The sequence below is a fragment of the Octodon degus genome, unplaced genomic scaffold (genome assembly GCF_000260255.1).
Source record: "Octodon degus isolate 3935 unplaced genomic scaffold, OctDeg1.0 scaffold00021, whole genome shotgun sequence".
Classification (NCBI taxonomy): domain Eukaryota; kingdom Metazoa; phylum Chordata; class Mammalia; order Rodentia; family Octodontidae; genus Octodon; species Octodon degus.
In genome coordinates this window covers 760,759-772,914 of record NW_004524597.1, presented here as the reverse complement: position 1 = coordinate 772,914, position 12,156 = coordinate 760,759, and the positions used below count along the sequence as shown (strand labels likewise).

The 12,156-nt window shown below is 40.7% G+C and overlaps 1 protein-coding gene across 9 annotated transcripts in view; it reads left to right on the top strand.

The window, feature by feature from the left end:
* Window positions 1–12,156, top strand: part of Clec16a (C-type lectin domain containing 16A) — a 235,044-nt gene that overhangs the window by 33,943 nt on the left and 188,945 nt on the right. For all 9 annotated transcript variants that reach the window (XM_023711467.1, XM_023711470.1, XM_023711465.1 and 6 more), the window contains one exon: window positions 1,664–1,777. In XM_023711467.1, the coding sequence (XP_023567235.1) occupies window positions 1,664–1,777 (114 nt within the window). The remainder of the gene's footprint in view (window positions 1–1,663; window positions 1,778–12,156) is intronic.

Here is a 12,156-nt window from a genome sequence, read left to right as displayed (position 1 = left end):
GATAACTCAGTGCACTAAAGCACCTGCTTAGGTAGGTGCAGGAACTGGGGTTTGATACCCAGCATGCCATGCTGGCCCTGCCCCCAGAGCACACTGAGACACCCACTGAGACAGTATGGTGGCATGCACCTGAAATCCCAGCACTTGGGAGGCTGAAAACAGGAGGATCACTACGAGTCTGATCTGTGTAGTGAGACCCTGTGGAGCCTATACTAAATACATTTAAAAAAAATTTAAGAGTAGAAATAAATCAAACCTGGCCCTTTCATAGTTGACTTATATGTGAGGCCTGAGGTTTCTAAAACAACCAAGAAGTGCTCTTACATACCCTAGAAATGTGGGCTGCATGGTTTTCATTGATAATTTTTTGAAGTAAGCCCCATGCTGCTGGCTCAGGGGGTGCATATACGAGGCAACCTTAGTTTCACAAACTTTCTGTAAGGAGACTATTTTTAAAGGATTTTGTTGTGGTTCTGATTCCAAAATGACCTTCTAGATGATGTCTTATAGCATTGGTGTCTCAAGCCAGTTTGTTTGCCTTCCCTCCTTAAACAACTGTGTTTCTTTCTTGTAATTATGTAATATTTACAAGAAGGGAAAAACTCCATGGTGACTCAGTTACATAACTTTAAAAATATTTTTATTACTTGCAGTCCCGACTCACAGACCATCTCACTGGCCTGTCAAGCAGTCAGATGTTTCATGAGAGCTCTGCTCTCACTTTTGTGAAGGCACCGATATTTACTTGCTTTGATGAAAGCCTGTTCTTCTAACTGGATCTCTTGCCACTTCAAGTTTAGGGTGAGGCCGGCTCCCATTGGCCTGAGAAGAGAGACTTAGCCATGGCTCCTGCAGTGGGCAGGCTGGCTGGGGTCTGGCAGTGACTTGGCCACTGCTTACATCCCAGCACCTCGTTGGTTGAGGCTCTGTTTGTTCAGACTTCTGCATGTTGCCCAGTCTGTGTGAATACCCTTCTGTGTGACAGAAGTCAGCATAACCCCAGCCTCTAAAGCTGCACTCAGATCCACTAGCATCTCCTGTGTGGGATTCTGGGAGTCTGGTGGGACCCAGATAAGCCAGTTGCACAGCCACAGGAGTCCTCTAGAAACCATTACTAGGACCCTGTAGCTGTTGTTGAAGCATTATATGGCTGCCATACCCCAGAGGTGGGTCTTTAGTGGGGAGGCCTTTCACCTTTTTCTGACAGTACTCCTTCTGTTTTCTTAGTGAAGAACCAGTAGTGCAGCTACCTAATTTAGTGGTACCTTGGTTCATGAACTTAATTCTTTCCACTATTTTGGTCACAAATCATATTTGATGAAAACTGAAAACAAATTTCCCATTAATGTCAACATTGAACCTAACCATTAAATTTGAGAAGGAAGGACGTTTTTTCCATGTTGTTGTACTTTTCAGCTAGATTTGGCTTAAACAAGCCGTGAGGGGCCATCTCTTTAATGTGCTTCCTATTTAAGGAGAACAGCCAGCCAAATAGGCAACAGTCTGGAGGAGAGGCCAGTCTTGGAAGAGAATAACTGATTTTTCCTGGATGTGACCCATTCTTTGGACTTTTTGTGGCCCTGCCTGGTTGTTTCTATCAGGGAAAGAAGATCCTAAAACACTGTCCCCTCTACCACGTGTGTCATTTCTGCTTTTCCACCAGGTCTTCCTCATTATACATCACACACCACTGGTGAATTCATTAGCTGAAGTCATTCTGAATGGCGATCTGTCTGAGATGTACGCCAAGACTGAACAGGATGTTCAAAGGAGTTCTGTAAGTTGCTAGCTTTGGGACTGTTTTTCAACCTTGATAAGAAGCCTTTCTTTGTTTTGTTAGTCTGTGCTCTAAAATCAGAAACTAGCATTCTGTTTATATAGTAATAATGGTGATGCATAAGCCAGTCTGGGGTGCAAGAGACCTAATCAGAGCCTGGAAATGCATATCCAGGAAGGCCTTGGGTCAAGTGTGAAAGGTGGGTTTGATTGATCATAATGTTATCAAAGAAGAATGGTGCCACTCTGGGCTGCAGAGTGGGAATTATGGAGGCGTTGTCATTGGGGGCATGAGAGGTGAGAGAATGCCCTAAGGCACAGGTACCCACTGAAGTTGAACAGTGACCATCAATGAGTGATGTGGGCCCTAGGAGAGAGCCATAGAAGTGCTGAGAACTGTGGCGGACTGAAGAGCCTTTCCTCCTTTGTGTGCATCTGTTGTTGTGCCTCAGTCTTCAGTTGTTCTGAAGAAATATGGATATGATATTGCCAGGGTTTCTCAGGTTTCCAGCGAAGCTGGAGATCTCCATTTTTACGTAAAATCTTTCAGGTTTTGAGTTATTAACAAACTATGTGTACAGGCTAAATTGAATGTGTTTGTGATCTTGAATTTCTTGGAAAACACTTGATGATTAATTAGTGTTGTAACTTCCCCCAAGGCTTCTCAGCATATCCCCTGTGTTTCTTTTCTTTCACCCTACCATCTTGCCTATTTGTCCTGAGCTCTGGTTGCCCTTGCACTGGTCTATCTCCCTTTTCTCTCACCTGCCCTGTATTTCTGTCTCTGTACCTATGCCCTTACTATACCGTAGCCTTTCGGAAGGCCCTGGTATCGGGTTCCCTCTTATCAGAGATTACCCTTTCTAAGCTCCTTATAGCAGGAATTATGTCTGTCACCGTAATGGCTGCAACATGGGCTTGACATTCACATTTGACATAATCACAGAATGTCTTATACAAAGAGCTGTTTCCTAAGGGCTGGCTGGCTGTAGCCAGGTGCTCAGCAGGCACAAGCCAAGGGTTAAATGGCTAGGCAGATGCCAGGGCAGTATCTGTGTTGCCATACCTGGACATGAAGGTAGAACATAATCCTGTGGTTGAAAGGCCATCACTTCAGAGAGTATAATTACAGGAGGCCCATGCCCTTTTTCTGGTATATAGTGGTCTGGCCAGGCTGTTTTTTTTTTTTTTTTTTTTTTTTTTTTTTTTTTTTTGTATTTAGTACAGCATCTCACTACACAGATTGTACTCTTAGTGATCCTCCTGTTTTCAGCCTCCCAAGTGCTGGGATTACAGGCAGGTGCCACCAAGCCCAGTCTCAATCAGTGGCTCAGCTTGTCCTGGGGGCGGGGCTGGCACCGCAAGCTGGGGATGAAACCCAGATCTTTGGGTCTGCCTAACAGGTACTTTAATCCTGCTGAGCAGGATTTGGCAGGCCCTTTGTTTTGATTCAGAGGAGCACTAGGACCTCTGTAAAGTTCCCTAGAAACTTTCTATCTGTTGCAGTGGCAGCATCAGTTCAGCTAGATCCAATGGGGCTTTTCCATGGCTTTTACCATCCTTAATTCTTTCAACAGAAGTTCATTAAGCCCTTTGTGTTATGATGCTCATTCTGTGGATACAGAAAATAAAAAATGGCCTCTGTTGCATGGAGTTTATATTCCCATAGAAAAAACAGATGTGGGTAAATATACAGATAAATATCCTATCTCAAGTTGTATAAGTGTTCTAAAGGAAAGAAGTATTTATAAGAGGGTTTAAACTGGAGATTAAATGACATGTGTTTTTAGGAAGGATGCCTCATTATATGAGTCTAGCTCATAATATCATGCAGTCTGGAAACTGTACAGCTGCCTTGGTATTTATTGAGCCAGGGGTATATCTATGAAACTTCTTAAACTAGCTTTTGTTAAGTGCAAGCAGCAGATGCCAAATCAGCAGAATGGGAGGACCTTTAGTCAGAGCTGCCAAGTGCCCCACCAGCAGGGTTACCTTGGGCAATTTTTTTTACCCCACACAGGAAACAAGGAAAGCAAGGCCTATTCTGGAATTTTTTTGGCAAGGAGGGGAGAACATATATTCCAGCTGCCCAATAGTTGCTAACATTAAACTTTATAAAATTTCATATTATATTCTTCACTTTTAGATTCTCTTGAACAGCCAGAAGATCTGGTCTCCATTATACACAAGTTTCTGCAGAAATCTCCAGAAAGTCTGCCTCATCTGATGAGACATATGTTTGCATTAAATTTGCCTTGTCCCCACCCAGCTCATTGCTAATTGACATTCCATTTACATTAATAACAAATTTGAGCTGGATTGGGTCCCTTTGATGACACACCCCCAGTATAGCTGCTAAGGCCCCTTCACAAAATATCTTCCCTTGGCAATGCTGCCTCTATACTTGGAGTTGTAAGAGATGAGCTCAGAGGTCACTGGGGGCCTGGGGCTCACAAGGTTGTTTTATTTTATTTATTTTATTTTATTTATTTATTTTTGATGTGGGAATCAAACTCAGGACCTTGTGCTTGCCAATCAGGTATTTGTGCTGCTGAGCTGTATCCCCACTCCTACAAGGTTGTTTTAAATTGTGGTAGTACTTAACATGAGATCTACTCTCAATAAAATTTTAAGTGCATAATATATTATTGCTGACCATAGGCCAATATTGTCCAGCAGAATTCTCCAACTCATTCATCTTAAAGTTTAGGATACTCTCCCAATGGCACAGAGCTATCTATATAACCAAAAGTTCCATTGAGCAATTCTGCATGCTCCTCCCCACTCCTTGCAGTCACCCCATTGTCTATATCTGTTAGTTTGATGACTTTGGATGCTTCATATAAAGAGAATCAAGTAACATTTATCCTATCACTGGATTATTTCATTTTGTAGAATATCCTCAGAGTTTATCCATGTTGTTACAAATGGCAGAATTTCCTTTTTATTAAAATGCTGAGTAATAAAATGCATGTGGCCATTTTCCTTATCGATCCATCTGTTGATATGTAGGGTTTTTTATTTAAAATTTTTTACTGAGGGCTGGCCAAATGTCTCAGTGGATTAAAGCACCTGCTTAGGCAGACACAGGGGCTGAGGATTTAATCCCTAGCCTTCTGTGCCAGCCCCGCCCCCAGGGTGCTCTGAAACGGCGATTGAGACTGGGCATGGTGGTGCGTGCCTGTAATCCCAGCACTTGGGAGGCTGAAAACAAGAGGGTCACTATGAGTCCAGTCTGCATAGTGAGACCCTGTAGACCCTGTCCTAAATACATTAAAAAAAAAATTACTGAGATAATTGTACATTGAATGTAATGAAAAGGAGTAATAAAGAGATTTTCCCCCACTTTCCTGCAAGAGTAACAGCTTGCTTAGGTGGTGTCACATGCAGGACACTGGCATGGTTGTGCTGGGTTTGCAGTGGGAACAAGAGCACACCGCAGATTACTGGTGACTTCTTAGCTTAGGATGCCCACTTTGATTGGACCCTCTCCTCAGAGGGAGTGTCTAGGAGAGCTTTCCTTCTTCCTGGGGGCCTCTTCTTGGGGCAAGATATGCACAGTCTCTTGTTCACAGTCACTGATCATGCTGTCATGGTAGATGCCTGAATTGAAAGTGAGACTCTTTCTGGTATGGAAGGAGCAGAGTGAAAGTGTCAGCTTTCTCCTTCTGCATGCTGCCTTTCCCAGGTGTGAGATCAAAGCTACTCATAGTTTGTTGATTGCAGTTGAAATTCGGGAAGAGGCCCCCAAAGTGAGGTGAATCTTATCTGAGACTTGCTTGACAGTAGTCCTGTGTTACTTACCTTCCTTCCCTATGTGCAAGAAGAGTCTCCTATTGTTTCCTGCCTGGCTCGGATGTGGTTGATCAAACTTGTTTTAAGTTTCTTGGTCTTTTTTAACCTACTTTCTCCTTCCCGTAATTTGTAGATAAGTTACTGGTATTGCTTCATTTTTACCAGCAGACCTCTCACAATACCAAACCAAAATTGAAGAGAGTAGAGGGCAGAACAGAGTTATTCAAAAAGACTGTAATTTAGGGTTAAATTTAAAACACGTCAGCATAGTCAGATAAATATCTAATTGAAATTCATCTGTGCATTGAAATCATATGGTTCCTGCTAAGGGATAATTCTTGCAGCAATGCTAATGCAGAACAGATAGTGTTTCTTGTCTTGGGAAGTGAAATAAGAGAATACTAATTGTGAAGCTTGACACTTCAGTATTTTTGCAAAATAAGTATAGATCAAACTTTGGTAAATGTAGGTGGGCCTGGTGGCAAAGGCCAGTAGTTCCCATGCTTTGGAGACTGAGGCAGAAGGATTGTGAATTTGAGACCAGCCTGGACTACATAGCAAATCTGTCTCAAGAAACAAACAAGAATATGTGTTTTTACCTTTCTGTGCATTTTAAATTCCTTTCCCTTTGTCCTCTTCTTTCGCACACATCTGCTGTGTACTTGGGCTGAGAGGTTAGGGATGTGTGGTTGTACAGCACAGATGCACCCATCTGCACTGGCTTTCTGCCCCCTCGGGAAGTGAAGAGGCCTGAATTTCCTGCTATTGTAAGGCTCGCCAGAGATACTAGAGACAAGCTTAGTACAGAAAGAAATGTAGCAGTGGGGCAGTGGCAGTGGAGTCACAAGAGCTCTTGTGACCTTGTCCTAAGTGACTCTCAGAGTAGAAATCACTTCTAAGCCTGTCCCTAACACACCACCTTCTAACCAAGGTTGGGTTTGGGGAAGGACTATCAGGTTGCTTCCAGTGCTGTTCCACGTGCTACCTTAAGAGTCAGCTTAGCTCTCTTGAGCCAAATTAGTGGGGAACCTCAAATATGGGGTGCTTGACTTACTAGATATCCCAAAGTGAGTTATTCTACCTTGCTGTGCCTGTTTCCTCACCTTCAAAATGAGAATAACAAGCATGGGTTTATGTTATGCATTAAATATTATGTATAGTGCTTATTGCAAAGCAGGTACACATAAGTGTAGAAATATTAGATGTCATCATTGCAGTGATCTCAGTTTCTGAGGCTGCGCAGAGATCTCATATGCCTGATTTGGAACCTTCCCTGACAAACTGGTGTCTGGTTTGAGGAACATGGCATCAGGCACTGTGTCCCGCTGGGAGACACCTCACAAGCAGATCCAGAGGCCTGGAGGGAAACGTGTTAACAGTAATGAAGACAGTGTCACATGTTGAGTGACTGAGCTAAGCCCTCTCTTTGTGCATTCTTTGTGTCCAGCTTAGTCACAGGTTTACTCTCTGGACAGTGCCAATTCCTCACTACCCTGCATGTCCCCATGTTAGTTGGCTGTGAATTCAGAATGAGGTACAGAATAGATGCACCTATTCCAAAATCCAGATGTTGGCTCTCACTCTCTAGGTATCAGTTGAGATAGTCCTGTATGATTCTCTGGACACCCAAGAGTAAGTGCACACCTAAAAAATTAGCACCAGTTCTCTGCATGACACCCATTATTTTTTATAGCTGGACTATGTGCTTAGCAGGCTACTCCAACAGGAAACGGTGTGTGGAGCGAGCAAATAAGTTAGCAGCCTTGTTTATCTGCATTGTGTGCTTGCTGATTCAGATTCAGAGTCTTTGTAATTGCCTTGGGTCCCCTTGTTGGGGATGCAGGCCTCCATCCTGAGCTTATGTCTGAAGGTAACTAAGCCTCCCGGGTATTGAATGGCTAGGTAGGAAAGCACCCTTTTCAGCTGGGAGTAGAACTCCCCCTAGTCTGAGTGACCCTGAGCATGCTCCTGGCTTATGAGCTGATTGGTGCTCATTCTGAGGCAACACATTCTTGAAAGTGTAAAGAGGCTTCTGGGAGAGGGTTGTGTATACTGAAGAACAAGTAGACCTCTGTATGTTGTTAATTGGCCCAGTTGCAGGCATTCCCATAAAAAGCCTTTGATCTCTGAGTGTGTTTTTTAGTGTGACCATTGTGGTCTTTCCCCTGTCCCAGTGGAATTACAGCTTTAGGGACCTTTATCACCTGCAGAAATATTAAATATGGCACCTCTTGTTCCCATACAAGAGGGCTGGACAGGACCAAAGAAACTCCAGAATGTTGTGTGTTCTACGTATAAGGGAAGACATTGTTGTCTTAATAACAGATGTCTCTCCCTGTCTCTCACCTGTCCTTTCAGGACATTCCAGCAGATTAACATTGGCAGTTGCAGGGGCAAGTCACTGCTTCATGTGCAAGGGCAGTGTGGCTCTCATTCAGGAATTTATTTAAGTGGGCTTTCCCTTGAATGGGTTTTGTCTTGAGTTCTGAGCATAGTGGGTGGCAGGTCCTAGCTGGCCTGAATTCTATTACTGGGCTGCATGGAACCTCATACTTTGAGACCCTCTGGGTCCAAATAAGCACAGGGTTAGATTCTACAGCCTAATGGATGGAGAGCAGAAGGAGAAGGAGAAGAAGAAAACCTTAAAGGGCTTTATTCAGTTAAATGATTTTGTTGTGGGTGGGCCTTGAGCTGTGACTGGGCCATTCCCTGATAGAGCAGTGCCCATCAGTGAGCATAGCCAGGCTGGCTGTGGTTGTTTTCTCTGCATCCATACATTGCAGGCTGGCACCTGGGTCACAAGAATCCAGATGACCAAGATTCACATCTCTGTCCTAACAGTCTGCTAGGGGAACAGACAGTATATGAGCATGTCCATATAGGATTAAGACCACCTTGCTCAGAGTTAGGAGATTTTAGTCAACAACTTGGGTGGTAACAGTAGATAACCATGTGTGTGACAATGCTGGGTTGTGTAGAAAGTGAATGTACTCATTCGTCTTATTTAGCATCTTGTTTCATCCTCCATGTTCTTTTGTCCCCATTTGCAGTGATAGTTATGTTCAGTTTAGCATGAGATATTAAAGTTAGCATTTGAGATTATTTCAGTTCACTGAGAGTCATCATTGTCTCATAATGATTGTATGTAATTTCATTATGTGGAGTACATAACACATCTCCATGTTTAGCCCCTTTTCCTCACATTCCATTTCTTCCTTCTATCTTTTGACCTCCTTGCTATTGAGAAAGACCTCTTTTCTTAGTTCCTATTATCTATCTTTTATTTTGCTCTTATAACTCGGGCTTCTCTCATAATAAGAGAAACCATGTGATATTAAAACTTATGTGACCACATCCACTTTCCTACAGATGTTGCAGGTTTATCTTTATGACAAAGTAGTACTCCACTGCATGTAAATACCACCTTTTCTTTATCCACTCATCTGGTGATGGACTTCCAGGCTGCTCCAAGATTTAGCTGTAATGAATTGTGCTGCTCTAAACATGAGAATGTATGTATCTCTGTGATGTGATATCTTTAACTTTTAGGAAGATGTCTCAAAGAGAAATAGCTGAGACAAATGGAATTTCTAGTTTTAGTTTTTTGAGGAATCTCCATACTGATTTTGATAGTGGTTGTACTAGTTTACACTCCCACTAACAATGTAGAAGGATTATCTTTCCTTTCGACCTTACCAGCGTTTGTTATTTGATTTCTTGATGATGTCCATTTTTTTCTGGGGTAAGATAGAAACTGTTGCTTTAATTTGCGTTTTTCTAATGACACTGTTGAACATTTCTTCATGTATTCATTGCCCTTGTATTTCTTCTTTTTTTAAAATAGTGTATTTATTTATTTATTTATTTTGTGTGTGTGTGTGGCCAGCTCAGCCCACCAGGGGGCGGGGCTGGCTGGCATGTGGTGCTGGGGGATTGAACCAGGGTCCCTGTACTTTGCTTTGCTTAGCTTGTTCTAAGTAGGTGCTTTAGACCACTGAGCCATCTCATCAGCCCAGCCCTTGTATTTCTTCTAACCTGAAGTGTCTATTCATTTCACTTGGTCACTTTTTTATTTTTATCCCCAACATAAAAGTTGGAGATCTCATTCTTTTGAGTTCTTTATATGTTCTAGATATTAGTCCTCTGAGGAAGAACAGGTGGGTTTTTTGTTTTTTGTTTTTTTCTCATTCTGTAAGTTGTCTTTGCTCTCTGTTGATTGTTTTTTTGCTTTGCAGAAACTTTTTAACTTGATATGTATGATTCCATTTGTTGATTCTTGTTACTATTTTGTGTGTGACCAGGGTTCTATTTGGAAAGTCCTTGCCTATTCCTATGTTTTCAAGAGTTTGGCCTATTTTATTTTTCATAAGGTTAAGTGTTTCTATTTTAATATTTAGTTCTTATTCCATTTTATTTTAGTTTAATACATGGTGAGAAATACGGGTCTATATCCAATCTTCTACAGATGGCTAGTTTTCCTAGTGCTATTTATTAAAGAGGCTATCTTTTCTCCAGTATGTTTTTTACCTCTTTTTTCAAAGATCAGATATGTTTCTGCATCTCTGTTCTGTTCATTGATCTTCATGTCCATTTCAGTGTGTGTACCCTGCTGGCTTTTTTTTTTTTTTTTCAATCACTGGAGCTTTGTAATATAACTTCAAGCCTGGCATTGTGTTACTTTCCACTTTGCTTTGTTACCCAGTATTACTTTTGTTATTCTAAGTATAGCATTTTGCCCACATTGGTTCTACCTATCCAGGAATAGGGAAGACTATCTTTCCATTTTCTAATGTCCTCTTTGACTTCCTTTTTCTGAGTACTGTAATTTTCATTTATTTTATTTATTTATTTGTATTTTAGTACAGGGTCTACAGGGTCTCACTGTACAGCTCAGACTCATAGTAATCTTCCTGTTTTCAACCACCTCAGGGATGGGGCTGGCATAGCACACCAGGCCCGAGTTCTCTAACTTTCATTGCAGAGATCTCTCACTTCCCTAGTTACATTAGTTCCTGTGTATTTAACTTTTCTTGGTGTTATTGGGAATGATATTTTTTCTTAGTCTTCCTCAATGGGTTCATTATTAGTGTATGGGAACGTTACTGATATTTGTGTTGATTTTGTATCTGTTACATTGCTGAATTTGGTTTCTAATTCTAGAGGTCTTTGGATGAACTTTTGGGGTCTTTTTTTGGGGGGGAATCTGGAGGATCATGTCATCTGCAAATAATGATAATTTGACTTCTTTTCCTATACCTATCCCTTTTATTTCTTTTTCTTGTCTAATCACTCTTGCTAATATTTCAAGTACAGTTGTAGTAATAGTGATCATTCTTATTTTATTCTAATTTTAGAGGGAAAGCTTTTAGTTTCTTCTCATTTAATATTAGGTTGGGAATAGGTTTGTCATAAATGATTTTTATCAGATTCAGATAAAGTCCTTGTATCTCTATTTTCCTGAGACTTTTTTTTTTAATCATGAAAGGATATTATTGTCAAAGGCTTTTCTGAATCTTTTGAGATGATAAGATTTTTTTCTCTTTGCTTCTGTTTATATGATGTATTACATTTATTGATTTGTGTATGTTGAACCATTCTTTTATTGCTGGGATGAAGCCTATTTGTTCGTGGTATATGATCTTTTTCATGATTTGTTGTATTCCATTTGCCAGTGTCTTATAGACGAGTTTTGCATCTGTATTCAGTAAGAGATTGATTTATAGTTCTCTTTTTAGTTAGATCCTTGTCTGGTTTTGGAATCATGGTAATATTGGCTTCCAGGAATGACTTTGTGAGTATGTCTTCCATTTTAATTTCATTAAAGAGTTTGAAGAGTATTGATGTTAGATCTTCCCAAAACTTTTTGTAGAATTCAGTAGTGAATCCCTCTGGATGGCTTTTCTTAATTGGTAGATTTTTAAATTACTTGTTCAGTTTCATTGCCTGTTACTGAATTACTCAAGGTTTCTAAATTTTCTTGGTTCAGTTTTGGTAGTTTATATGTATCCCAGAATCTATCCATTTCTCCTGGATTCTTCAATTTATTGGTGCATAGGTTTGTGAAAGAGTTGTTAATAATCTTGATCTCAGGGCCGGGGAGATGGCTCAGCAGAATAAGTGCTTGCCTGGCAAGTGCAAGGGCCTAAGTTCAATTCCTGGTTCCAAAAAAAAAAAAAAAAAAAAAAAAAATTAACTTGATTTTGGCAGTGTCTATTGTGATTTTATCTTTTTTTTGCTTGTTTCTTTGTGTTGGCTTGGCTCTTTTTTCTCTCTTTTTTGGTTAAATTGCCTAAGAGTTTATTTTGTTTATTCTTTTTAACAACAAACTCTTCAATTCATTGATTTTTTTGCATTATTTTTTATTTCTTTTTTTTTTTTGGTTTGGTCTCAATTTCACTGATTTGGTCTCAATTTCAAGAAGCCCTGCTTACTTGCATCAGGGGTCTTATTATCTTTTCCTAGAGAACAAAATATAGCAATATGCTGGGCGTAGTATTGCATATGGGTAATCCAGCTACTTGCTTTTTTGTTTGTTTGTTTGTTTGTTTCTTTCTTTTTTTCTTAGTTTTTGAATGCACTGAAAAC